The sequence below is a fragment of the Podarcis melisellensis genome (assembly GCF_964234715.1).
Source record: "Podarcis melisellensis genome assembly, chromosome: 8".
Lineage (NCBI taxonomy): Eukaryota > Metazoa > Chordata > Lepidosauria > Squamata > Lacertidae > Podarcis > Podarcis melisellensis.
In genome coordinates, this window is record NC_138540.1 from 5,507,074 (window position 1) to 5,533,524 (window position 26,451).

The 26,451-nt window shown below is 46.8% G+C and overlaps 1 protein-coding gene across 10 annotated transcripts in view; it reads left to right on the forward strand.

The window, feature by feature from the left end:
• The window catches only part of AAK1 (AP2 associated kinase 1), a 107,091-nt gene extending 82,018 nt beyond the window's left edge, over positions 1-25,073 (forward strand). For 5 of the 10 annotated variants that reach the window (XM_081922521.1, XM_081922522.1, XM_081922519.1 and 2 more), the window contains 2 exons: positions 2,093-2,197; positions 18,118-25,073. In XM_081922521.1, coding sequence (XP_081778647.1) covers positions 2,093-2,197; positions 18,118-19,244 — 1,232 coding nt within the window. In that variant the 3' untranslated portion in view covers positions 19,245-25,073. Of the gene's footprint in view, positions 1-2,092; positions 2,198-5,593; positions 7,938-18,117 lie in introns of those variants that run through there. The other 5 variants (XM_081922524.1, XM_081922526.1, XM_081922527.1 and 2 more) reach the window with 3 other exon arrangements.
• The last annotated feature ends 1,378 nt before the right edge of the window (positions 25,074-26,451 follow it).

A 26,451-nucleotide genomic window follows, 5' to 3' on the forward strand; every position in this document is an offset into this window, starting at 1 on the left:
ACCAGTTTTATGTTTTATCAGTAGCTGGATGTGCAGTGAGCAAGTGCAATGGGAATGGATCCATGTTGCTTCCACTGGAGTAAGAAACAAAGAGTGATTTACAGTTCTGTTGTTGTTGTTTAGTCGTTTAGTCATGTCTGACTCTTCGTGACCCCCTGGACCAGAGCACGCCAGGCACTTCTGTCTTCCACTGCTGTCCGCAGTTTGGTCAAAGATTTACAGTTCTAGCTTGTTCTAAACATTAAGATGAGGTTTCTGAGGATAGGAGCTGTTTGCTAGTATAACAGCTAACCTCAGAAGGTGGTGGGCTCTCTTTCATTCAAGGTTTTTAAACAAGGGTTAGATGGCCATCTGTCAGGGATTCTTTAGTTGTGGTTCCTGCATTGCAGGGGGTTGGACAATAGTCTCTATATATAACAAAAGAATTAAAATTGGAGACCGTCAACTAGCCATTATGGAAAGATGTCTTGTTAATTCCCAACATTAGCCTGGCAGAATAGAAGAGTTTTCAGCAGGTGTTTAAAGATTGACTCAGAAGGCACCTGCTGAATCTCTAGTGGCAGGGTGTTCCACAGGACAAGGTTCTGTTTTGAATTGCTGTCAGATGAGCCTTGTCAGCTTGCAGGATGACCAACAACGCTCTTGCAGATGATCTTGGTGATCAAGATGGGATATAAGGGTTTAAGTGGCTCTTAGGGCACCCTGGACCTAAGTTGTTCAGGGCTTTGTAAATTAATACAGGGACCTCAGACCTGGCCTGGCAGCAGATGAGCTTAGTTAGGATTAGTTAGGATTCTGTTGTTCTCTATGTTGGAATCTGGGTGTGGGAAGAAGCGAAAGTGAGTGGGAAAAGTGATCTGCTTAATTTCAAAATAAGCAAAATAAGGCAGGGAAGGGGTCTATCTGTGGTCCTCCAGATGTTGTTGGATTCCAACTCACTCGCCCCAGCTAGCATGGTCCATAGTTGAGGGTGCTGAGAGCTGTAGAATATCTGGAGCTTCCCCATCTCTAAAAGAACTCCTGGTCATTCTTTGGCATCCTCTTGGTGGAGGTAGAAATTAAGAATCTTTGTTTAATAGTTTTTTTTTTTGGGGGGGGGAATGTTACAGATACTGCATTTCTTCCAGTCAGTAGCACTTTGAAAGCAGATTTAATTCCTTGGAGAAGTTGCCTTACTCTTGGGGTGTGGGGGTGTGGGGGTGTGTGCTCGCAAACTGTCTGAAGCTGGTATGCTGAGTTTTTTCTAGCATCACCTTACGCCACTGGGAAGCTCTGCCGTTGCAGGACAAAGTGGCAGCTGCTTTTCAAAAGTGACTCGACGGGATCTCTTGTCAAAATCTGAACTGAAACCACACCTGACAGCTTTGGGCCAGCCTGAAATAACCCCTTGCCCTCCACTGTGAGTGTCTTGGGAGCATGTGGGAATGTCACTGAGCTCATGGCTTGGAGGAGGAGCCCTGTTTTCCACAACTGTGGCATCTCGAAGGGGGTGGTAGACTATGTCTGCCTTCACAAACGGTGTTCCCACCATGAGTCTGCGTTCTGTGAACTGCCTTGAGACCTCTGGGTATAGGGCAATATATAAATTCTATACATAATAATAATAATGAGTCTGCCAGAGGCCCACACCCTCCTGGTGGAGCACAGCACTGCCTCATTTGAACCAGGGCTCGGGCTTCTCTCTTCACTGCCTTTTCTTGTGCCTTGTGAGATCAGGTCCCTGGGAACGTTACTAACTCTCTAACGCAGCCTGGCTGCTTTCTTTCTCACAAAACTGCCTCTGCTGCCGCTGCCGCTTCTGTTTATTTTTCATGTTTATACCTCGCTCTCCTTTTTAACTCGTAACAATTTAAAGCTCCAGCTTCCAACCTTGCCTTTGCTCACCTGGTGTGTCCTCCAGCTGTTTGGGACTGCTTTTCGACCCAAACAGCTGGAAGACATGGCGGGTTGGGGAAGACTCTCCGTCCGCTAATCCTTCTTTGCAACAAAACACATGCAGCTAATGTTGTTTTGGTGGTTTCTAACCAGCTTTCTCTGCTCTATCTTTTTGCTCCTTTTAAAAACTTCCACCCCTCTCCCCATCGTGCTGCAGAAGATACTAACCTGATCTCTGGCTTCGATGTCCCTGAGGGCTCTGAAAAGGTGGCAGGAGACGAGTTTGACCCCATCCCTGTGTTGATATCCAAAAATTCACAAGGTAAGCAGGCAGACTGGGGGTGACTTGAGATTTTAAGGCAGTGTCTTTCTTTGTGGTAGCATGTATGGCCTGAAACTAAACCTGAGGCTCAAGGCTTGCAGGGTCTCCATGTCTGAGCCCAGTCTTCTTCAGCTTCCATAGTCTTGGCAGTGCTGGGCTCCTTTCAGTTCCCACTTGTTGTGACAAGGACACGTTGAGGAAAGGTGAGCATCCCAACATCTTGAGTAATAAGAAAATTATTTTGGAATCTGGCATAATAGTGTTACTGCCCCAAATCTCCTGATCGTAAAGGGGGAACTACCTCTAATCATCTCCAAAGGACCCTTGTGATTTAGACCCAAATTCCAGTATTTAAGATTTGGTTAGGCTCCCAGCAGGGGCCTATACCAACCCAATGAGATTTGCAGTTGATTTCCATCACTACTCTATGGCTCCTTCCAATGCCACGCCCTATTGGTTTAAAAAGCAGGTTGCAACTTAGCATAATTAGGAGACAACCACCCACCTTGTGCCCATGGAACTAATCCTGAGGGTCTTTGAACCCTGACCCAGAGTTCACTGCTGGGAATAGCTATAATACAAGCTTGATGATTTGTGGTGGAAAGAATCAAGGGGTAGGGCCTCTTGGCCAGGTGACCCATTGGATTAAAAGACCCTCTCTCCCATGCACTGCCATCCTGATTTTTCATATAGGCCCAACAGCACAGAGTTATATTCTAAAACACAACACACCTTAAAGCTAGAGAGTGTATTGAGGTGCTGGGCTGCAGTTGAACGTTCTGTCATAAAGGGATGCAGGTGGCACTGTGGGTTAAGCCGATCAGAAGGTCGGCGGTTCGAATCCCCGCGACGGGGTGAGCTCCCGTTGCTCAGTCCCTGCTCCTGCCAACCTAGCAGTTCGAAAGCACATCAAAGTGCAAGTAGATAAATAGGTACCGCTCCAGTGGGAAGTTAAACGGCGTTTCCATGCACTGCTCTGGTTCACCAGAAGCGGCTTAGTCATGCTGGCCACATGACTCGGAAGCTGTACGCCGGCTCCCTCGGCCAAGAAAGTGAGATGAGCGCCGCAACCCCAGAGTCGGCCACGACTGGACCTAATGGTCAGGGGTCCCTTTACCTTACCAAAGCAGCTGTGCAGAGAAAACGCGGAATGTAGACCATGAGCAGCTGAAAAGGAGCAGGGGCATCTTTTGATAAGACATGCGTAATATTGAGGCCTCCATGGGAAGACATAGAAGCTCCCTGTTGAATAAGAATTTGGTGCTCCACAACTCTTTAAATTGCCTTTCCCCCTTTGTCCCATTGTCCATGTGCAAAGGACTCCCCCTCTCAATTTTTGTCATGGAGCCCTTCTTGGTAATAGATTCCTGCTCTAATATTTCCTTAACACTGTTGTAAAATCATCCTAGGGAAGAGGATACAGTGGTACCCCGCAAGACGAACGCCTCGCGAGACGAAAAACTCGCAAAACGAAAGGTTTTTTCGTTTTCGAGTTGCCTCGCAAGACGAATTTCCCTATGGGCTTGCTTCGCAAAACGAAGCTTGCCCTGGGGACAGCGGGTCTTCTCTTTTGAAGCAAGGGGCGGCGGGGAGATCGCTTCTCCCCACCGCCCCTTGCTTCAAAAGAGGTCCGGGGGCAGCTCTTCCCGCTGCCCCCGGACCTCTTTTGAAGCAAGCGGCTGCGGGGAGATCGCTTCTCTCCGCAGCCGCTTGCTTCAAAAGAGATCCCGGACCTCTTTTGAAGCAAGCGGCTGCGGGGAGATCGCGTCTCTCCGCAGCCGCTTGCTTCAAAAGACATCCCGGACCTCTTTTGAAGCAAGCGGCTGCGGGGAGATCGCGTCTCTCCGCAGCCGCTTGCTTCAAAAGAGATCCCGGACCTCTTTTGAAGCAAGCGGCTGCGGGGAGATCGCGTCTCTCCGCAGCCGCTTGCTTCAAAAGAGATCCCGGACCTCTTTTGAAGCAAGCGGCTGCGGGGAGATCGCGTCTCTCCGCAGCCGCTTGCTTCAAAAGAGATCCCGGACACCTGCCCCAGCCGCTGGGCTTCGTAGCGCTGCTGCGAAGCCGGGCGGGGGGCGGGAACACCTGCCCCAGCCACCCCGCTTCGGAACGCTGCTCCGAAGCGGGGTGGGGGGGCGGGAACACCTGCCCCAGCCGCCGGGCTTCGTAGCGCTGCTGCGAAGCCGGGCGGGGGGCGGGAACACCTGCCCCAGCCACCCCGCTTCGGAACGCTGCTCCGAAGCGGGGTGGGGGGGCGGGAACACCTGCCCCAGCCGCCGGGCTTCGTAGCGCTGCTGCGAAGCCGGGCGGGGGGGCGGGAACACCTGCCCCAGCCACCCCGCTTCGGAACGCTGCTCCGAAGCGGGGTGGGGGGGCGGGAACACCTTCTGAAGGCGGGCGGGGGGCGAAAGTCTTTGTCCCCCCTGCCTGCCTTCCCAGGGGCTTTTAAATCGCCCCGGACAGCGGAGAAGTCCTCCGCTGTCCCAGGTTTTTTAAAATGCTGGGGGTGGGAAGAAAAGCCCTTGTCCCCGCCCCCCAGCCTTCAGAAGAGGTCCGGGGACAGACTGTCCCCGGACCTGGTCTGAAGGCGGTTTCCCTAGGAACGCATTAATTGATTTTCAATGCATTCCTATGGGAAACCGTGCATCGCAAGACGAAAAAACCGCAAGACGAAGAGACTTGCGGAACGAATTAATTTCGTCTTGCGAGGCACCACTGTACTAAATGAGGTTGCTTAGAGAGGGAGGAGCTCCAGATCTAAGCCCCTGACCCTCCATTTATTCTGTTTACTTCACGCAATCTATACACTGCTTGACTGTAAAAGCAAACAAACCTCAATAAAATTATCAATAAGAAAAGCCAACAATAATTTAAAACTTTGAAAAAGTTAAAACAAAAATAGACTAAGTACAGATTAAAATTCGCATCAACTTTCTGGACAGGCTTGTCTAAACAAAAACGTTTTTAGCAGACACCTGCCTGACATCTATAGGCAGAGAGTTCTGAATTGTAGTTGCTGCCACACTTAAAGATAAAGTTAGTTCTCCTGTTGACATCTGTATCAGGAGTGCAGTGCCACAGGCAGAGCCGCTGCTGGCTGACTTAACTTTTTAGAAGGGAGCAGCTGAGACCTTTGGTTGTTGGAATCTCTCTTCAAAAACCACGTTGAAGACTGTGTCTGCAAAACTTTCTGCATCTGTCTACTGTAACTCCCAAGAGCCACGCTTGTGTAGATTCCAGACTGCTGCTGCTGCCGCTTTCTCTAGTTTGTAGCTTGCTCTTCCTTTTTGTTTGCTTGTGAACGCCTTTTTCATTTTATTTATTGAAATAAAAAAGCTAACTTTTAATTCCCTTTAATTCTCTTGCTCGATACTGAATTGCTATCTCTCACACTTTCAGGTGGGCATTCTAGAAACAGCAGTGGAAGCTCTGAATCCAGTCTTCCCAACCTAGCCAGGTCTCTTCTGCTAGTGGATCAGCTCATAGACCTGTAGCAGCCACTCAGTAACCAAGGCGGTTTCTGTAACGTACCTTAAATCCAATGTGGTTTTTTTGTTTTGTTTTTGTTTTGTTTTCCCAACGGAGCTAAATCTTTAGTTGTCAGGTGATTTTTGTGTTCCTGTTGTTGTTTTGTTTAAAAATAACCCTGCAGATGGAAGGAGCCCACACCCTGAACCCCCAAATCATGGCCCCTCTCTTGGGACTCCCTTGCCCTCCGTCTCAGCACGTCCTTGATGCAACTTGCTACCTTGTGCACTTCTCTCTACTAGCCTATCTCTAATGGGAGCACCGCTGTTTATTAATCTCTTTGCTATGATTTCACCTCCCCACCAGCTCCACTGGAACCATAACTGTACATGAATTACGTGTAACCTGTGTATGATCCTTACTAGAAATGCATACAACTAATACATCTGAGGCCCCCATCCCGCCTTAGTCTAGAGAATGCTAACCAAATGGTATGTCAACTTCTTTTCGTAATCTAAAACCAAGAAGGAGAAGGACCGTGAAAATAAGTCACCATTGCCCCTCTCTGCTGTGCAGGGGGCTCTCTTAGGAAGGTTTTGAGGCAGAACTCTGGGCATTGCCTCCTCCTCCACAGCTAAAACTGTGCTTGAGATCTGCTGAGTACTGTAGATACATTTCCAGCTTGGAAAGTGGACATTTTGCTCCCTAACCAGCATTCTGCAGTGTGCTTAGGAATGGGCTGTGCTTAATAAAATAAGATTTAAAAAACAACAACACCCAAGCTATGGAAATTATCCATCGCAAAATAGTTAAACGTAAAACATCATAATGTCTAAAAAGCATGGCTAAGGTTTCCCCCCCCCCCCCCGTTGGATGAATCCTCAGTTGGAGAGGGCATTTGTAGCAACGGACGTGTACGCTGGTGGAGGGCTTGGCCTGTAGAGGAATTCTGTAAAATTAATGTACATGTCAGACATTCCTGCGGGTGAGGTTGTTTTTGGTTTTTTTCTTTTGGCTGTCTCCCTATGTTGCAACTAGGTATAGTGTTAACACAGTACTATGGAGCCATCCCCCCCCCCTTCCCAGTAGGCAAAGGACTGTAATCTTTATTTAGATCCTTCAGTCTTTGTAGAGCTCGCATGCACACCTTGTCAGCCAGTTGAGAGTAAGTGCTTTCCAGCTTAGGTGTACCTGAATGGGTTTTATCTTTTATTTCCACCTTGATATGCTCAGTTTCGTCAAACTACTGGATAGAGTAAACTTGTTTTCATCGGCTTCTGATCTTCAAGTCCAAAGTTAACTTGTCACTCTGAAGATGTTCTTCTGAACGGAAGGACCTACCCTGACTCCATAGTGGAATAATTATTAGCTTAATGCTAACGCTGTGTATGTGTATGTAGCTGTATTGGTAAAAAAGTGCAGTTTTCCCATGTGTGAAAGTATGAATGACTAAATTTATAGATGTTTCAGCCTCTCCTACATGAAGGAAAGACACTTTGATGACGTCCCTGAGTATTCCCCCTTCCAGCTTCCCCACCCCACCCCATCTAAACCTCCCCCTCAGAAATTAGCTTAACAAATTCTGTAAATAGGATTTAATCGTCATGTCCGTTCTCTCCGAATCTTTCTAAGATCTACATGCACACTTCATGATAAAAAGTATTGCTTATGTGTGATGTGTCCATTTCCGTGTTTCTGCTGCACTTTCCTGATGATTTACATGACAGAACTATGGAAATTATCTTAGTAAAATTGTTGATAGATCTTTATATTTTTTTGGGAGGGGGGTGGGGTTGTTTTGACTTCTGAATCCCGAAGCACAGGCGACCGGGTCTGGATTATGTGGACAAAGCTTTAGATAGAACGTTATTGTATAGTCAGATACTGAAAAAATATATGGAAAAAAAGAATGGATTTTTTTAAACAAAGTAACCACCTGCTGTGTATAAGAAACCAAAAAAGAACATTTCTGTGAATTAAAGTACTTTTAAAAAAGAATGTTTAACATTTTAAGTCTACTTGAACTTGTTGAAGAGTTCTGGACACAGAATAATGGAAGTACCTGGTTGCTTGAGGACAGTGCTGTGAGCAAAACAACTGTGAGTGTTGGGACCTTTTAAATTTTTGTTTTGTTTTTCCAAAAATGAATCATGCATCTGGATTGGCAAATCTAACATGGTGGAAATAATTTATCCTGTACTAAGGTTTATGAATTGACCAAAAGTCATTGAAATGACGTGTAGCAGATTCTTTAATAAACAGCGCAAGACTGAAATTCTGGGAATGATTATTAGCCTGTTGCAATATATTGCGGGAGGTTGAAGTTCCTTTTTTCAAAAGGGTGATCAAGTATAGGGTGTGTGGGTGTGTTGCAAGGCTGCCGTTAGGCAGAACCAGACAGTCTGCAGCCCATTTTGGAATACCAGTAAAAAAAGGGCAGGGAACAAATATCTTGATTATGATCATGCGAGGCATCACCTGGATTTTCTGCCTCCAAGACCAAAATGTCTTTGACTGCTCAAATGTAATGTCCGGGGGAATTACTTGATTTCTCATATCCTTAAAGACAAGGATAAAGGTGTGTCTTCTATTCATGCCATGAGCCCCAATCTCTGTCCCTGTGTCTTTACTGGGGGAACTATTTCCCCCCAATGAGTTGCTTAAGCAGCTGCAATTGATACAGACCAGCAGCTGGGAAATGCCATGGTCTAGGTTGACAACCTTAGTTGTGCTAGACCTAGGGTGGCCAACACCTGGTGCCCTCCAGATGTTGTTGGCCTCAAGCTCCGATCAGCCCCAGATGGCATGGCGAATGAACAGGGTTGATGGAATCTGTAGCTCAACAACGTCTGGAGAGCACCCCATTGACTTCCCCAGCAGTCTGCTGGAAATTCACTGGGGAGAAATTCAGCTCCAGAAGTGGCATCTCTCTTGTTGAATTTCTTGCTGTCTGAGCTAGTTATTTAATATTTCTGATGTGTGTGTGTATACTTTTGTTTTGTAAATTGTGTGGGCTGACTTTTGTCTTGCACACTAATAATACCAACAACAGCAGCAGCAGCAGTAACAACAACGATGAGATGGGCGGCACCCCACTGGGTGTATTTTAAATTTGCAAAGTAGGAGTGCATACAATTCCTGTATTGTGGGGTGTGGGCTCAGTGACCTTTTGGGTCCCTTCCAACTCTACAATTCTATTGTTTCTATGCTCAGCATCTCTTCACAATCAAAGTATTATTTAGAAGCTGTGCCAATGAGCTGCTTATTCAGAACCACTTCAGTCAGGATCAGGCCAACTTAACATTCTCAGAAAGAATCTCAGCAAGTAGTTGGCTTCCCTGATATTGCTTGGATCACCCCTGACCTTTGGCCTTGCTCCCTGGTGTTGGTAGGCATTGTGGTGCGTCAAGATCTAGTTAGTGACACCTGTTCTAGGTGGCCCAGTGAACTGCAGTCTACCTTCAGGTTGCCCCTGCAGAAATGTTTCACTGCAAGTAGTGCCAAGCTCAGCCTGGCATGGCTAGTGTTTGTTGTGCTCTCTTAGATGATAATTGGTAGTAGATAATGTAGTTAAAAGTTCAAAGCAAATTCTGTAGCCCATTGATCATAACACAGCACTGAGATGCTGATCCATGTCCTGCGACAGCCTTCATCAAGCTGATGTTCTGGACTAATAATAGTAGTAATAATAATGATAATAATTAATAATTAATTTTATTTATACCCCATCCTCCCCAACCAAGACCGGGCTCAGGGCGGCTAAAAACCAATAATAAAAACAAGTTGATTAAAATACAACATTAAAACATTAAAATGCAGCCTCATCACAGGAGGAGAAAGGAAAAAAGAAAGGGGGGCGGGGAGGGAATCAAATTGATTCTAAGCCAAAGGCCAGGCGGAACAACTCTGTCTTACAGGCCCTGCGGAAAGAAATCAGATCCCACAGGGCCCTGGTCTCATGAGACAGAGCGTTCCACCAGGCCGGAGCCAGTGCTGAAAAGGCCCTGGTTCTGGTTGAGTCTAATCTAACTTCCTTGGGGCCCGGGCCCTCTAAGGTGTTGCTATTTATGGACCTTGAGGTCCTCCGTGGGGCAGACCGGGAGACTACAGCTCCCTGCCCAACCCAGACAGCATAGCCATATGATTTCTAAACACCACTGAGAAATTCTGAATTAAAGCACCTGAAATAAATAAGTACAAAATGAACCTAGGGCTAATTGTGATATGTAGCCCAAGCCATCTAGTGGGCAGCAGTTTAGCAAAAGTTGCAGTGAACCCTGTTCTGGCACGACTGCAATCTCTGAAAGAAGAGGAGAGCTAGTGTGATGCTGCAAAGCTTTTCTGGAAGGAGGAGCTGCTCTTATCTTGTCAAAGGGTTGCCATGGCTTGTTGCTTTTCTGACAATAGCGGAGAGCTGTGCTGAGCGAGCAGAAACTGCTGCCTGCCCTCTGCAACAAACTGCCATGTAAGAACATTGAAGAGAAAGCACTCATCCTGATGGGGAACCCACATGCCATACAGACCTCTTTCCTATGGCTCTGCCTTCCTCTTTACTCTGGGGGTGATGGCGATGATGCTTTCATCTGCAACAGGATTAGAATATCACTCTTTAGGGGTGGGGTTTTGAAAACACAAGTGGAAACTGGTGCCTAGTAGCCATTAACTTGGTGATGGAGACGGAGGTTCAAGCAGACCTTGTATGGAAAATGCCCAAAGTAATTTGGTGGTTTGTTTGCTTTTAATTGTGCTCCAAATATGCACCAGCATATTTGGTGCTGTATGGAAAGCAAATGAAATGAATTCCCTGCTCAGAGGAGCATTCAGGATTAGCCAGAAAGGTGGGATTCACCCTGATATCACAGTTGCCATCTTAATGGCAGGCAGTTCTGTGGAAGCGAGAGTACAATGATCCAGAAAAGCTTTGTTGATGGAAGAAGAATTTTGAGGGAAGGGACCTCAAGGAGAGGCAGGTTTCCTGATGGGTGAAGAAGGTAAAATTTGATACCAGGCACCAAAACCCAGTTTACAAGATTTCAGATAGCTTTGCAAAACCCAGCCAGATAAGAGCCATGCCCCCCAACCTGATTCCCCTCCAGATGTTTTAAACTACGGCTCCCATAACCCCCAGCATCACACAGCCATGCTGCCTGGGACTGTGAGTTGTTGCTGCTGTTTATTGGTCTCTTGCTTCCAAAAAATGAAACACCAAGCGACTTACAAAAATGTACATTAGAAATGAGTATAAAAACAAGAATAAAACAGCTTAAAATACACACATTATATATATAGATCCAGCTCCACACCACCCTGCTAAAATTAAAGAACCAAAGGCCTGGGTGAATAAAAATGTTTTTGCCTGGTGTCTATAAGATGGCAGCAAGCATGCCTCCCTGGGGAGAGCATTCCCTAAATGGGGGGCCACTACTGAAAAGGCCCCTTCTTGTGTTGCCACCCTTCACACCTCCCTCAGAGGGGGCACCTCAGATGAAGAATGTAGAGTCTAGGTTTGTTCACTTGGGTGGTGAGGGCCAGTTCTTGAGGGTACTGCGGTTTGTAGTCAGAAACACCTGGAAAGTACCAGGTTGGGGGCGACTGGAGAAGACGGTGCAGGGAAAAGACAGGCCAACAATCTAACCCAGTAGAAGGCAGCTTTATATTCATCCCTGAGTCCTTCCAACAGCGAAGTTTGTTGGTGACTTTATGTATCGAAAGAAGAAGAAACTCTCTTGGACCTTTTCAGGTCTCCCAAGCCCAGTTCCTGAATTCTTACAGAATCTACCGTTTTCATTTATTTAAATAAGTGGTTTACAAAAATGAAATTATCAATAATTAAACTAACGGCAATAATTTAAACTTTTGAAACCTTTGAATAACAACAGACTGAAAACAGATTGAAACTCGCACCAGCTTTCTAAACATCCGGGTAGCCTTGTCTAAACAAGGATGCTTTTTTGCAGGTGCCAGAAAAGTGCAATGATGGTGCCTGGTATCGAGGCAGAGGGTTCCAAAGTGTAGGTGTGGCCACACCATCACATGAAGACCCAATTCTTTCTGTGCTCCTGTAATTGTGGAGTGCCACAGTTTCCCCACTTATGCTGCTTTGTTGTCTCAAAAAGAGGAGGTGGGAAGCATGTTTAGGAAAAGAGAAGGTGTCAGTACAACGGAGGACACCACTTGGTCCAAGATGTGAGCTCATGAGTGCTTTCTTTGATGTCCTCGTGGCCTGAAGACATAGTCCCCACACCATCCTCATCAGATTAGTCCTCTGCAATATCGCTATCTCTACAGAAGACTGCACAATAAGGTGTGGTATTTAAACCAGAGAGGTAGAGCCCTCCTGTGTGTCCCTCCAGGTCTTGTCGACCAATGGAAAGGTTCAGTTCGCTGTAGGCGCCTTTGCAGAGACAACATTGCCTCCTGCAGCTGCCTTAGGAGGAGAATGGTTCAGTGGAGCTGTCCATAGTACTGTTCTTGCCTGGCCTCCAGTTTGACTTGGCCTGCCCTGCTTTGCCTTTGCCAGACACTCCCTTCTTCCCCTGTGAGTCTCAAGCTCCTACAGTGCAGGTGGAAGGAGGGCTGTAGTTCAGTGGCAGATCAGATGTTTATCTTGCAGAGGGTTCCAGAGTCACTCCCTGGCATCTGCATGTAGTGGTTGGGAATACTGAGTGGATGGACTGATAGTCTGACTTGGTGTAAGCAGTTCCCTAGGTTACAAAATATGCAGGCTTAGAGCAGGGGAAGCAACACCAGCTTAAGCTCTGCCATCCTGAGAGAGTGACTACAAAAAATACCCCGATACTTTTAGCCTTTCAGAGCCCAAAGCTCAGGCTTCCTCAACATCGGCCCTCCAGATGTTTTGGCCTACAATTCTCATGATCCCTAGCTAGTAGCTGGTCAGGGATGATGGGAATTGTAGTCTCAAAACATCTGGAGGGCTGAGGTTGAGGAAGCCTGCCAAAGCCCATCTCATTCTCAAACTGGAGGTTTTTTTGTCTCTCTGTCCCCAAATCTGTTTTTATTCTATTAGCGCACACACAGATCTTGTTTATATCTTGTTATAGCAAACCGCCTTCACCCACAGTCGGATTAGTTTCTCCTGTTCAGAACAGGAAAAATCCATCTGTTTCTTGACTAGTGAGTGAATACCCACTGGCCATTCTGATTCATTAGTCAATAATTTGCTTGGTCATAGATATGGCTAGACCAACATCCCTAACCAATGAATTTGGGTTATGTAATTGAGTGTTTGGAATTAAAAACAAGTGTAAGGGTCTCTACACTGATGTAAGTGTGTGTCCCCCTTTATTGTAGTGAAGGTAAACCCACTATCCTTTTTGTGTTATTTAATGAAGGTAGCATCACTTTGCCTGTATGGGTAGGAATCAGTTTTTTGTTCTGTGTTAATATTAAATTTAGTCTACTCTAATAACAGGATCTAGTAATTACAGCAGGGGTGGGGCCCTCAAAGCCCTTCTACCTGGCCCTTGGGACTAGACCAGGCCCCCTGTTCTTCAGCCCTGCTTTGCGCTGTTGCCTGGCTCAAACACACCCTTGAGCGGGGTAATGCCTCTCCCTTGCCTGGATGGAGGGTTGTGAGTGTGCAGAAACCTCTGTGCATGTGTGTGTACCTTGCTGCACAAAGTCAAGAGGCACTTCTGTTTCCCTGCCCATTCTTGTTTATGTCTCTCCACACCCACCCACCCCAGAAAACTGCCCACAAGGCAACATGGTCCTTGGGCTGAAAATGGTTCTGTGCCTCTGAATTACAGGACAGACTCAGACATATTCTCATAATGCTCACCAGTATGTTGTCTGCAGCAGCTTTCTCCAACCTGGTGCCTTCCAGATGTTTTGAGCTCCCAACTCCCATCATTCCCATCCCACACGGCTGTATGTTGCTGTACTCCAAAACATCTGGTGACTGCTATGTTAGGGAAGGCTGCTGTATAGGATTGCAGCCTGAGTCCCATAACTTTTTTTTACCAATCATACCTGCTGGCTAGGAATGCTGTGCTGGAACCATCACAAAAATTCAAGCTGGATATCACAGAAATGGGTCAGTATTCTAGACAGACCTTTAAACTGTCTCTTAGCTTTCTGCCCTTTCTCGTCTTGTCTGTAAAAAGCCAGTGTGGTGTAGTGGTTAAGAGCGGTGGACTCGTAATCTGGTGAACCGGGTTCGATTCCCCGCTCCTCCACATGCAGCTGCTGGGTGACCTTGGGCTAGTCACACTTCTCTGAAGTCTCTCAGCCTCACTCACCTCACAGAGTGTTTGTTGTGGGGGAGGAAGGGAAAGGAGAATGTTAGCTGCTTTGAGACTCCTTCAGGTAGTGATAAAGCGGGATATCAAATCCAAAACTCCTCCTCCTCTCTTGGTTTCTGGATCCTCCTTTTAGCACACTGGGCCTAGTTGCTCATCCCGTTGTCTTGGTCTTGCCCTTCGAGAGGGTCTCATCTATGCAAGAGGTGGGTGGTGGGTGGCGAACATCTCAGTGGCTCACCCATCAGTCTTATGCATCCTGCAGTACCAAATGTATTCAGGACACGTTATTGTTTTGATTATCTTACAATTAACTGGACAGTGCTCTTTATTCTCCCATGGACTATAGGCAGATGTGTAGGAGGTTTTATGTTGTTAATGAGCTATGCAAACTAGATTGGATGAAGACCACGGGGAATCCGTTCCTCAGAATGCATTGTGTTCCTGCACAGTTCCCATTAAGTCCCATGAACTTGTGTGGGAGGCATTTGCAGGGAATTTAGAAAGCCTTGGCCCATCACATAGTTAGTCAGCCTTTCTGCCAAGGAACACAAAGCAGTGTGAACTTGGGTTCCCAGGCAATGAGGTTCATAATATGCAATTTTGCAAGATGTTCCTCATCCTCACTGGGTTTCTCCTTCTGGTTTCAAAGTCTCAAGAGGCAGCTGAGTACGGTAGTTGCAGGGCTGCCATTGTTGGTTTGAAACCTACTCAGGTCTCTGAAGTGCAGTAAAGCAAAATCCTTTCTGCAGTCGCTGAAGAAGAAGAAAATGTATTGCCAAGTTCTTCAAAAGCCTGATCCCAGCACTGAGCAGGTCGCCATTCCAATTTGTATGGTGAAGATTTCTCTCCCTGGTCCTCATAGTATGGTTGCTGTATGTGCAGGAGGCCTAGGAATGCTGTAGACCGATTTGTGCACTCTTTTCTTTTTGAACTGCATTTTGTGTTTGTTTAATCCTTCTGCCATTGCATAGTTGAAAAACAATATACTATGGCTATATGCAAGTACACATATCATTGCAGAGCCTAATTGTATAGAATAGATGAAATGCAATTGTGCAAGTACTGAACTGAACCAAAATGGGGCCTATTGAACTAGGCAGTGGGTGGGCAATGGGGATTTTCTGCAGGGGGATTGTGCAGATCAGGTCTTCGTACGGGGCACTTGTCTCAACTGCTGCTTTAGATGGTTGGCGGAGTTAAAGGCATCCTCTGCCAAGCATGTGGGAGAGCTGTATGGCACAGTGGTGGGTGGTGAGGAAAAGTAGCCTTGGCCCAAGGTGTTTTCCCTTCTGCAATATGGGGGTAATAAAGGGTAAGAAGGACTGAGCTAACATATGTCAAGCAATTGATAATGCTCTTAAAGCACTATATAAAAGCCAATGTTATTATTATTTTTTTATGAGGCTGGTGAAAATGTAGTTTGATTTCTGTTTTAGAGCTCCTTGCTCTGGAATGAGAGAGAGAGAACCCAGACATATTTCTCTTCCCACCACACACACACACCTTTCATAGCTTTAAAGTGACTTCCCTAGTTAGAACATCCACTAGGCTTGGAAGCAGTGCCTGCTGCTCACCTGGAGCACGGGGGAATGTCTTTCTAGTGGAATTAGTGAGCCTGAAAGTCAAAGGAAGCTGCCGCTTGCTGCCTTGAATCCAAACGCAGCAAGACAGGCTGGCTTTATTTGTATCCTGGCAAATATGACAAGCTAGTATTTACGTAATGCAGATACACACACAGCCCCTCCGAAAGAGAGAATTTTAAAGGGCCTGTTCTTGCTTTTTAAATTCAAATGGCGCCCTTAGTTCCTAGCTGAACCTGCATCTCAATTGGTTATAGCCAGAGCAACTGCTGATGATAGCCAGCTGAAGCCATGACCCAATCCACTATTTCTCATGTGCTCCCTTCTTCCTTTCCCCTTCAGCTTTTTTTGTGGTGGTGGTGGGGACACTTGCAAAGCTCATAGCTTTCTTTTGGGGAGGGGGATACCTGAACCTCTTGGAAAAAAATGCATATTACACACCCAACGTTCAGAGTGGTTGTGTTTCAGATTGGGGTTTTTCCCCTAGGGTGCTTTTTCGTTACTGCAGTGGGAATGATTTAAAATATAAAAGAGGGAGTCCTGTTAACGGAACGCTGCATATTGGCTTCAATAGGCTTTCTGTACAGCATGTTACATTGCCTCCCATTTCTTGCCTACCTTGGCCATGCACTTACAGTGTAATGTATCAAAGCTGATGGTCTCTCAATAAACAATCATTTTGATGCTTATCTTTGAAGTACTGTCTTTGATTATTGAGGGGGGAAAACTAGCTCCAGTGTCCTGAAAAGCAGGTGACCTCCATTGGAATTCCCCCCCCCCAAAGAATGAACTACTTTCTCCCTCTTTTTTTAATTAAAAAAAACAACAGCAGCAGCACAACAAGGACAACCCTAGTCGATCTAAGTTAGGTTTGCAAAGCAAGAATTAATGCTCCAGGATCTCTTCAAACTGGAGGCACTGTCCACCTGTGCTCAGGGGTCTTGAGGACACAGCCTTGCTTAAGGATGTGTGAAGGGCCTGGCTAGGTAAGAACAGGGTCTGCTAGTCCAGAATCCCTAAAACTGGCAGAGCATAGCCTGTGTCCCCAGGTGGGCTGTGATCTGCGCTTTGCCCTACAGACCACACAGGATTTGGTCCCCGTCCCCCCGCCCTTCTAAAAGGGAGTGAGACCCAAAATCCTGTTCCGTTATTTTAAAATGGATGATAGCAAATGCGAATGCTTTGGGGATTTGGTTCTCAACGGTTTAGTTTTCATGTGCCTTTTTCCTGTCCTCTTGCTAACATGAGTCCTATGCCATGATAACCTGCTACTATTTCTTGGAAGGTAAGCTATCTTGTGTTCTGATAACTGTTTGTGTGATCCATCTGGCCTGGGAAGATAAATATGGATTCCTCCAGTGAGGTAATAAGAGAAAGTCCTTCCATTTCCCCTTCATTCCTCTACTTAACCAGGCATTAAGCTTCTACTAGTTAATATGGCTTTGGACTGGATTGAGCCAACATTGCAGTGGTTCATGCCCCATTCCAGCCTTCCTCAGCCAGATGTTTTGCACCACAACCCCCATTAGCCATCATGCAGCCATGTTGGCTGTGGAGCTGATAGGAAATGAACATCTGGAGGGTAGCAGGTTCAGGAAGGCTGCCATAATCTTTGCATCTACCAAGCTAGGGTGTAAATAGAATGGCCACCACCTGTGATTAGCAGCCATTGCTCTTTGAGCAAGTGGGCAAGCCGAAATCCCCAGCCTGGTTTATCCTCCTTTGCCAGCAGAAGATTAGCAGAGAATTTGAGTATCTGGAGAACTGACCTCTCAGGAGTGTCTTCATGTCCTGGAATCCACTAGGATTGGTGGCCATTCTTTAGGGTTGCTCGCAAAATTAAAAATCCAAAACACTGTCACCTCCCTGCTAAATACTAAAACTCAGAGGAAAAAACACCTCAGATTGGATTCATTCCAAGGCAGCAAATACAAATGTTTTCTTTTGTTCATATGGTTTGGATTCCCACCTCCCCACTACCACACTCAGCAACAACAATTTGTTGCTGCATAATGTGGGAGAGAACCAGTGGGGATTGTTGGCCACTGGGGGAGCAACAGGCAGGGAGACAGAGTGCTGAAAACTCTCTCGCCAGCTAATTGTGCACCCTGTTCAACCCCACACTTAGTTTCTCAACGCTTAGCAGAATCTGACCACACTATTCTAGTTCTTTCACTCACCACTGCCGCCTTGTCTTCCTTGTTTCAAATTTAAAAACACAAAACCAAACACGATGGTTGTGTGCTAGTGACCCTCAGCTGTGCAGATTTCTGTGTCTGCCATCCCACTCGCCACCCACTCCAGTCATATCCCGAGGTTTGAATGTCTGTGTATTTATAACATCCTCCATCTTTTTCCAACACACATTTTTGTGGAGTCCTGAAATGTGAGAGGACATAGAGTCGTGTTCCAGTCTATGTGCTGTAATTTACCCGGCTTCATCTTTGCATATATTTATTTATTATTTCAAATGTATTTCTCCCTCCCTCCATTCCCCACCCCCACATTTGTGCTGCTGATTTTGGATCAACATCATAACACATCTGTGCCTTAGTTCTGCCAAGAGAATCCTAAGACCGGCAGGTTAACTCTCTTGTTTTATGCGTTGTAGGTCTGCAGGGGGAGCCAACCATCTATTTTGTGGTCAGCACTGAGCACGGTCCTGGAGTGTCTGCTGTTGGCTGCTTCCCGGTGAAGAAACGGCAGCCTGAGATGCTGGATGGAAGATCACGGAGCGCAGAACACGGAGAAGAATCGGAGTACTTCTCGAGGGATGGTCCTTCCAGCAACAGCTCTTTCCACAGCAGTGAAGGGGAAGGGACGGACCACGAGGGGGACATCTTGGACTGCAGTGGGTCCAGGCCTCTGCTGATGGATTCCGAGGAGGAAGAGGAAGCTTATAAACTGAACCCTCAGCATCTGGAAAGGGGTAGCATTCCCCAAGAAGACCTTAATCTGCAAGTTCCCCAGAGCATGGGGGTGCAGCTTGATGCTTTCCAACAACCCCCCGGAGGAGCTTCGGACGAGAGAGACGTCTTTGCCACAGCTCCATTCCGAAGCTCCATGACTCTTCACGACGACCTGGACATCTTCGCCAAAGCGCCCTTCGTCTCCAAGGGCCACGGGCTGGCAAAGCAGCAGGACGAGGGCGACGTCTTCCTCCGGGCTCCCTTCACGAAAAAGAAGAGCCAGGAAGAGTTTATGCCGCACAGCGGGGCAAAGGAATCTCCTGTCTCGGCGGGGTTCTTGGGCTCTGCTGGAGCTCCCCAGTACACTTCCTTCCAGAACCTAGATGCAGGGCTGCATGGCTCTCCTCTCTCGCAAGGTCAGTATTCTGTGGCCTCACTGCCCCAGCCATCCGGTGCTCTCCCTCATTCTGCCAGAGCAAGCGAAGGCCCCGATCCTCCCAAAGATGCATCTCAAGAGCTGGGCAGCATCCCCAACGACACGCTCCAAGCGCACACACTCCCCCAAGACGTCCTCTTGGGTTTGAAGGCCAACCAGCCTTTCCGTCCACAGTCATTGGCAAAGTATTCCCGTCACTACAGCCCAGAAGGGGACCAGAGTGTCGCCGCCCAGCCCATCGCAGCTTACAAAGTGGTGTCTCAGACCAACAAGCAAGCCATAGCGGGGTCCGTTTCTATCGCATCCCTTTCTTCCAGGACTAAAGAGCTGCCCAGCTCCGACCCATTCTCGTCAGCCCCCTTTCCTTCTAAACTGGGAAAGCAGAAACCCTAAATGGTTTCCGTTGTGACAGGAGGAGGAGGCAAGGCTTTGAATGCGTTATCCAGAGCCTACAAGCCCTTTGGGCAAAATTCACTCCGTACGTACCTAGAATGTCGAAACTACAGTTGCTGTGATGCTCACCTGAATCATATGAAGCTGGTTTCAGGCTGTGAACGACTTCCAGCCTGTAAGGTTTATCACTTGCTTTTTAGATGCTCTTTCTCTCCTCACACTCCAAGTTTCCTCCCAGTGGGTCTTTTGTTTTTGTTTGGTTTTGGGTAATTATTTAAGCCAGGGAACACATGGGACAGAACTGATTACCTCTTGATAGCAGCACCCACTAAGGATTACGGAACATATCAACAGCACACCAAGAATGTTTCAGAAATGCTAGCCAGGTGGGTCATTATTTAATTTTTCTAAGCAAGAGAGAAGGATAAGCACACTTTTATTTTAGTTGCTATTAATGAATCTTCCCTTAAAACCCATAACTGTCAGTTTGTGACAGAAGTCTTGTTGTGCAATGTGTGTTTAAGCCCTCCCCACAAAAGGCAATTAATGTCTGGGTGTCATAAACCCTATTGGTTCTAAGTGACAGTGACTCCTTTCTGACTATTGCGGAAGTTATACCCTCTGTGGAAATGGTAAGTGAAATGCAGAAAGCGTGGGAAACGGAGTTGGCTTTTGCATGTTCCCAAAGGGAGGGCTTGACTTTCCCACCTGCCATGCCTAGTGTGCAAAGCCAGTTTTCTGTCAGTGAAACAGATCTATACCCAGATGCCACCCCTGAGGAGCATCCCCCGGGCTCCTCTTCTGCGCATAGAGAGGAAAGCAGCTCCCTAGTCTGGCCCTCAGCACTTCCACATACAGCATGCGCTCCCTTTTCAGAGGTTGCACCAGTTGTGCACCCACGTTGCGGATGGGCCCCATGGGTTTGCTGACAATGAGGGCGGGGCAGCCACCCCCCATGCACTTTCTATAAACTGGGGGCAGGAATGACAATGAGTGAGCAGGACTACAGCGCATTGATGGGTTGGGTTCTAAACACACATGAGCTAATCAACAAAAACTTCCAGTGCAGTTATTTTTCTGGTGCATCTGGAGCTGACAGTACTCAAACATCCCTTACTTTCTTTTCTGTCTCTTGGGGGGGGGGGCGGGGCGCAATGCTTTGAATCTCCAGCAGGCTTGAAAATAAAGAAGGGATGTTGTGACAAAGATGGCCGTAGAGTGGTGTGGAAAGTGTTAATGTTAATTCCGCTGACCTCAGTGACGCTGTGACAGTTCTTGATGGCTTAAAATCTGATTCTACATTCAAGGTCCAACGACTGAATGGTAACTTTTGAGAGTCTTCACTACCTGCTGTTTTATGAAGGACAATCTTGTGGTTTTTAACAGACAATCCAAGAAGCTGATGCATCACTTGTGAGAGAAATCCTTGTGAACTATTGAAATGTAATGGCAAGTTGACTTAACGGTAGTCAATTTTGTTGAACTGTGCCTTTTATGGAAAGGTGTCCTCACACCCTGTGGCCAGACCCAGACGTTCAGAATTACCCTGCCACCTCTTTTACCTCACGTTCTTACAAAGGAATCTTTAAGTGCCCCCTGTCTGAAAGGGCCTTGTCTGCCAATTGTCAGAGGCAGCCCTGCCCTAAAGTCAAGTGATGACAATTTGGAGGTGGTTCTAAGATGGATCTGGTCCAGGGGACACAATTCACCAGGCAATTTCCGTTGAAATGCATGAGGACCTTCTTGTACAGCTTCCATCGCTTTGAATGGGGCTGGCACAGGAGAGCTTTCCAGCAGATGGTGCTTTGTGTCCGTTGGAGAAGAGGGTGGCCTTTGAATTTCCTGTCTCAGGCACCTAAATATATTGGGCAAATCCCAGCTATGAATCATGAGCATGGCTAGCTGGCTGGCTGGTCTCCCCCACTCCAAAGATTTTATCCTCTGCTTATGTGCTAACTGTTTGGTTAGGAGGGGTGGGGTGGGGAACCTTAGCTGCTCTTGATGGGACTGTATTTTATGGTTAAGGACCTGCTTGAAAGTCCTCAGACTCCAAAAGGGTCCTTAATGACTCAAGATCTTTCCTATTCTTTTGGTACTTTCAAATGAATTCTATAGCACTTTGTTACTCCAAATGGGGACATTTGGTAGGGTGGTGGCTTGAGGCAGGCTTTTTAAAAGTTTAGGAGACAGATGTGAAGGCCTTAACTGTTTTTTGACATGCAACTTGTGAATCTGTTTCCTTGCTCCTTACTGCCAGCTGGGAGTCCTTGCACCTTTGAGGACGTTCCAGTCTGATAATGATCACGAAAAGGTTCTTTCAGTCAAGAGTCCAACCGACTGGCAGAGGAAGCGATGTAGACTGTTAAAGCAGAAGATCTGCCCCAAGGGAATCACACGCTTGCTCAGCGCTTCACAAGAGCAGCCTGCTCCTGTTTGGGCTGTGTGGCCCTGCATCTTGAATACATTCACTTGGACTATCCCAGCATCTTTAGGCTAGTTTGGATGCACCTCTGTCAATGTGCAAAAAGTCCTTCCTGCAAGTTCTCATGGCCCATCCGTCTTGCTGTAGAGCCAGGACTCAGTTTACCAAAAAGCTTGGACTCTGGATACTCTTTTTGTGAACTGCATTTGCTGTGAGTCCTTGCTGAAAAGTCAATCTTCATGCTGCACCTACCTCTACTCTTTAAGCAGATGCTGGCATGCCTGTGTTTCTTTTCGTCTGGTTGGTTTTTGACATCTTTTGCTGTAGTACTTGTGCAATTGAGAATGGCTTGCAGGGAGAAGCAAAGAGGAATTTGATGCTGCTTAATACCCTGCTGTGAGGTGGGGGAAATAATTCTTGGGAAATGTGCTCACACAGACTTTTGTGCCTCCATTGTTCAAAATACAGGCGACCGAGCAAACATCATTTTGAGCTTACCTTTTTAAACAAACAAACCTAGATGATTGCTTATCTGCTGTGTCTTCGCAGGTTTTTAAAAAAATATATAAATCAAATTAAGAAGACACCTTTAGGAAGCCATGCTCTGTTTCTCTGTGAAGTGTTTGCTAACCCATACATTGGAAGTTTAACTTATTTTTGTGTGTGTGTATTGGAGAAGAGAACTTAGGTGCTAGAATGAGGAAATTAAGAAATGCAGAAGATTTCATCCTTGCAGTGTTATAGATTCCAGTGTAAAATTCCAAGATAGGGTGTAGCCTGTACTCTGTTGATGGCATCCAGCAGCTCAGCTTTGAACTCTCCTTGATTCAGGGGGATGCATATTCAGTAGGAATAAACAGAAGCTGGAGCTAATTAGATTGCTGTTGAAGTCAGTGGCATTTGACCAATGACAAATAGTATTTCCAGTTCTAATTCTGCTCCTCCTGAAGGAAGTCAAGGCACTTGTTACAGTCAGTCCCGAAACTGCCGCCAGTATTAGTCGGGTGCTTTTAAACTGTTACGAAAACCCTACGTCACTCCACAAATAGTTTCTGAAGGAATGCATTTTGCTTAGTTGATTCCCTATCCTTGTTGAACAAGACGGTACTTCAGCAGAGTTGTAAGTCATGAACAAAGCACAGTTAGGCTCTAGCCCTCATAAGAAGCTCCATGGATGGGGTAGTTCCTCTCTTCTCCTCACCTATGTGAGAATGCACCTCATTCTCTGGAAAGTAAGGGGCACTTAGCCATTTTAAAACTAGCTTCCCCCTCATATGTGCTCACATTCCTAGGTGAGTCAACTTGAAATGTTGGGGTCATGTTCCTGCTGACCATGTGGGTTTCCTTCCCACCCTCATTTTCTCCACCCCCAGTGCATTGGATTACCCCCCCCCCATGAACCCCAGCATCATATGGTCATGCTAGCTGGGACTGATGGGAGTTGTGGTGCAAAACATCTGGAGGGCACCAGGTTGGAGAAAGCAGAGCTGCGAGACTGTGACTTGCATGAAAGGGCTGGGTGGTGATTCCTGGCCCCACCTGTTCTCGTGAGGTAGGGCACATCTTCCTGGCTCACCAAGTGTTGCGCATCCCACAGAGAGAGACCTTCAGCTGAAAGTTTGCCCAACAGCCCTGGCATAGCAAAGGCCTGGATGGTTTTCCCTCTCTGTTTTATAAGGTTGCTTAGTAGATTTAGACAATCTTAATAAACTGTCCAGTAGTAATCTGAGCAAAGCTTAATGACACTGTCACGAAGCCGGTGTTCTTCTGCAACACTGCAGAACTACACAGCAGCAATTGCGTCTGTGCGATCGTCTGCTTAGATGTGATGCCATATCACTTAATTCCAGCAGGGCTTACATAGGAGTTGCACCTTCCAGTCAAATAAGTGCAGCTAGGAATGTGTTTCATGGGTCTTGGTCAGAGGATGTAGAGCCATTGAGCTCTACTTTTCCCTCATGCAAATCATCTGAGCACCTTTCAGGTGGTTCAGATAGTTTCGGGTGGTTCATTAAAACCTCCCTAGTGTTGCCCTTCCAGTTCTGCACAGTGTTACTCCCTGTGTAGGTCTTGCTTCTCTGGTTAAGCTTTGAGTTGGGATCTGCTTCCTGGCACTGTGGCAGCTTTGTCTGTGGGGTGGCTGGTGGGTGGGCCCTATTGAAGAGCAGAAAGTTTAATTTTCCTGTTCCATTCTGGGGCTGGACAGGATCCCCTTGGGATTTTATGTCTCAGGTGCCAGAAGGATTTCATCCCAGTACAGTTTATCGCTAAAAGATGATGGCTTTCAATCTGAGAGAGAGAGAGAGAGAGAGAGAGAGAGAGAGAGAGAGAGAGAGAGAGAGAGAGAGAGAGATCTGGTTGTCTTTCTTCTCTCCTTTGTGGAACTGCTCCCAGTTTAAACCGGGTTCATGTTAGCTGACTGAGGCAGAAAAGGGAGAGGTTTAGCTCCCAAGAACACTGGTTTTCCTCCTGAGGTTCCCTTCTCCCTTTCCCATCTCTTCTCCGCCCACACCCCCATCACAGTTGGGCTTGTGGGTCGCTGCCTCATGTTTGGGATCAGCATTAAAGCCACAGGGCTATGAGATCAACCACTCTGAAGGAACACACAGATTTCCATGGATTCAGCTCCCACCAAAGAACTCTCATGCTGCAAAGGTTTCCCCGCCTTCCTCCTTTCTTACGTTTGGTGGTTTTTAGATGTGTGTCTTGGGTGTAGTGACATTTCCTTCCATGAGTGTTTTTGACACAAGGGTACCTTGTGTGTCTCTGCTGTTGGAGCCATCCCTGCATCTGGACTTGGCCTGTCATGACGCTACAACGACTGCAACCGATTAGAATGGCGGCCGTTTTGTTCTTTCCTATCTCTGTGTGTACACTGGGAACATTTTTACCTTTGTAACACTAGTCAGCTGTGATATCAGAGAGCCAGTCTCCCAGTAGCTATTTCTTTCTTTCGTTTTTTAAAAAAGGGATTATTTCTTGTAAAGGAAGGCCCAGTGGTAATTGGATCGAAACACCTGGCCCCAGAGGTGAAATTGCAAACGAGAAGAGGGAAATCCGTGTGCAGATAATAAAAGAGAATCGTGACTCATTCTAAAAGGCAGCTCTAATTGTCTTTAATGTCCTGGCAGCTTGAGGAGGTCCTTTGAGAGGGTCGCACCCTTCTGCTGCTGCTAATCTGGAATTGTCTCTGTGTGCAGTTATGAGTCATGAGACCAAGGCTTTGACTCCAAACTCCTCTTGATACAGTCAGAACTCAACAGTGTTGGATATACCTCTCTGATATGATAAACTGTTTGGAGGCTGGAGTATATATATATTTTCTCACTCTGGTTGCATTAAGTCTTTTATGAAGAAATGTTAGCGCTGGGAACTTGTATGCTTTATTAAAAACTATCTGATTCAAACATCCTCATCTCGCTGTGTGCTTCTTCTTGCTCATAAGAGCTCATACGTGGGGCTACCTTGGAAGGTGACCCGGAAACTACAACTAATCCAGAATGCGGCAGCTAGACTGGTGCCTGGGAGCGGCTGCCGAGACCATATAACACCAGTCTTGAAAAACCTACATTGGCTCCCAGTACGTTTCCGAGCACAATTCAAAGTGTTGGTGCTGACCTTTAAAGCCCTAAACGGCCTCGGTCCTGTATACCTGAAGGAGCGTCTGCACCCCCATCGTTCTGCCCGGACACTGAAGTCCAGTGCCGAGGGCCTTTTGGCAGTTCCCTCACCGCGAGAAGCCAAGTTACAGGGAACCAGGCAGAGAGCCTTCTCGGTGGTGGCGCCCGCCCTGCAGAGCGCCCTCCCACCAGATGTCAAAGAGAACAACAACTACCAGACTTTTAGAAGACATCTGAAGGCAGCCCTGTTTAGGGAAGCTTTTAATGTTTGATGTATTACAGTATTTTAATATTTTTTTTGGGAAGCCGCCCAGAGTGGCTGGGGAAGCCCAGCCACTCTGGGCGGCGTATAAATAATAAATTATTATTATTTCCGAAAGCTTAAATGCAAAGGATGTGTCCGTATAAACTTGTTGATTTTCTGCAAATGCCAACCAAGAGCTAACTCAAAAACTATCCACCATTTCCTCACAAATGTTTTCAGCCGGGCTGAAATTTCATCTCTCCCCAACGAAGTTTCAGTGCACCTTAAGAAAATATTTGCCAGCAAGTTTACATTCCTCTTCCTTTCACTCACTGTCAGTTGCCTTCACTTGCTCTTAGTGATGGTCCATGTGGTCAAAGCTCATTGGGTGTAAGAACACCAGAAGAACACCTGCTATCCAGCATCCCTAAAGCAGGACCCAAGCACAAGAGCCCTCTCCCCTCCTGCGGTTTCCAGCAGTTGGTATTGAGAAGCATAGCTAACCAGACATTTTGGCACCCGGAGCAGACTCCAAAACAGTGCCTTCCTCCCCACAAGGGAAGATCTACTCCAGGAACAGAGCTGGGGTAGGAGAAAGATTGGGATCTGCTGCCTGGTGGATCCTGCCACCTGAGGCAGTCACCTCACCTTACCTCATGGGTGAGCTGGCCTTGGCTACCTCCAACTGGGGAGGCAGAGCATAGCCATCATGTCTAGTAGCCCCCACAAGCCTCTCCTCCATGAATTTGTCTAATCCTTTTAAAGCAGGGGTCAGCAAACTTTTTCAGCAGGGAGCCGGTCCACTGTCCCTAAGACCTTGGGGGGGGGCGGATTATATTGGGGGTGGGGAATGAACGGATTCCTATGCCCCACAAATAACCCAGAGATGCATTTTAAATAAAAAGGCACATTCTATTCATG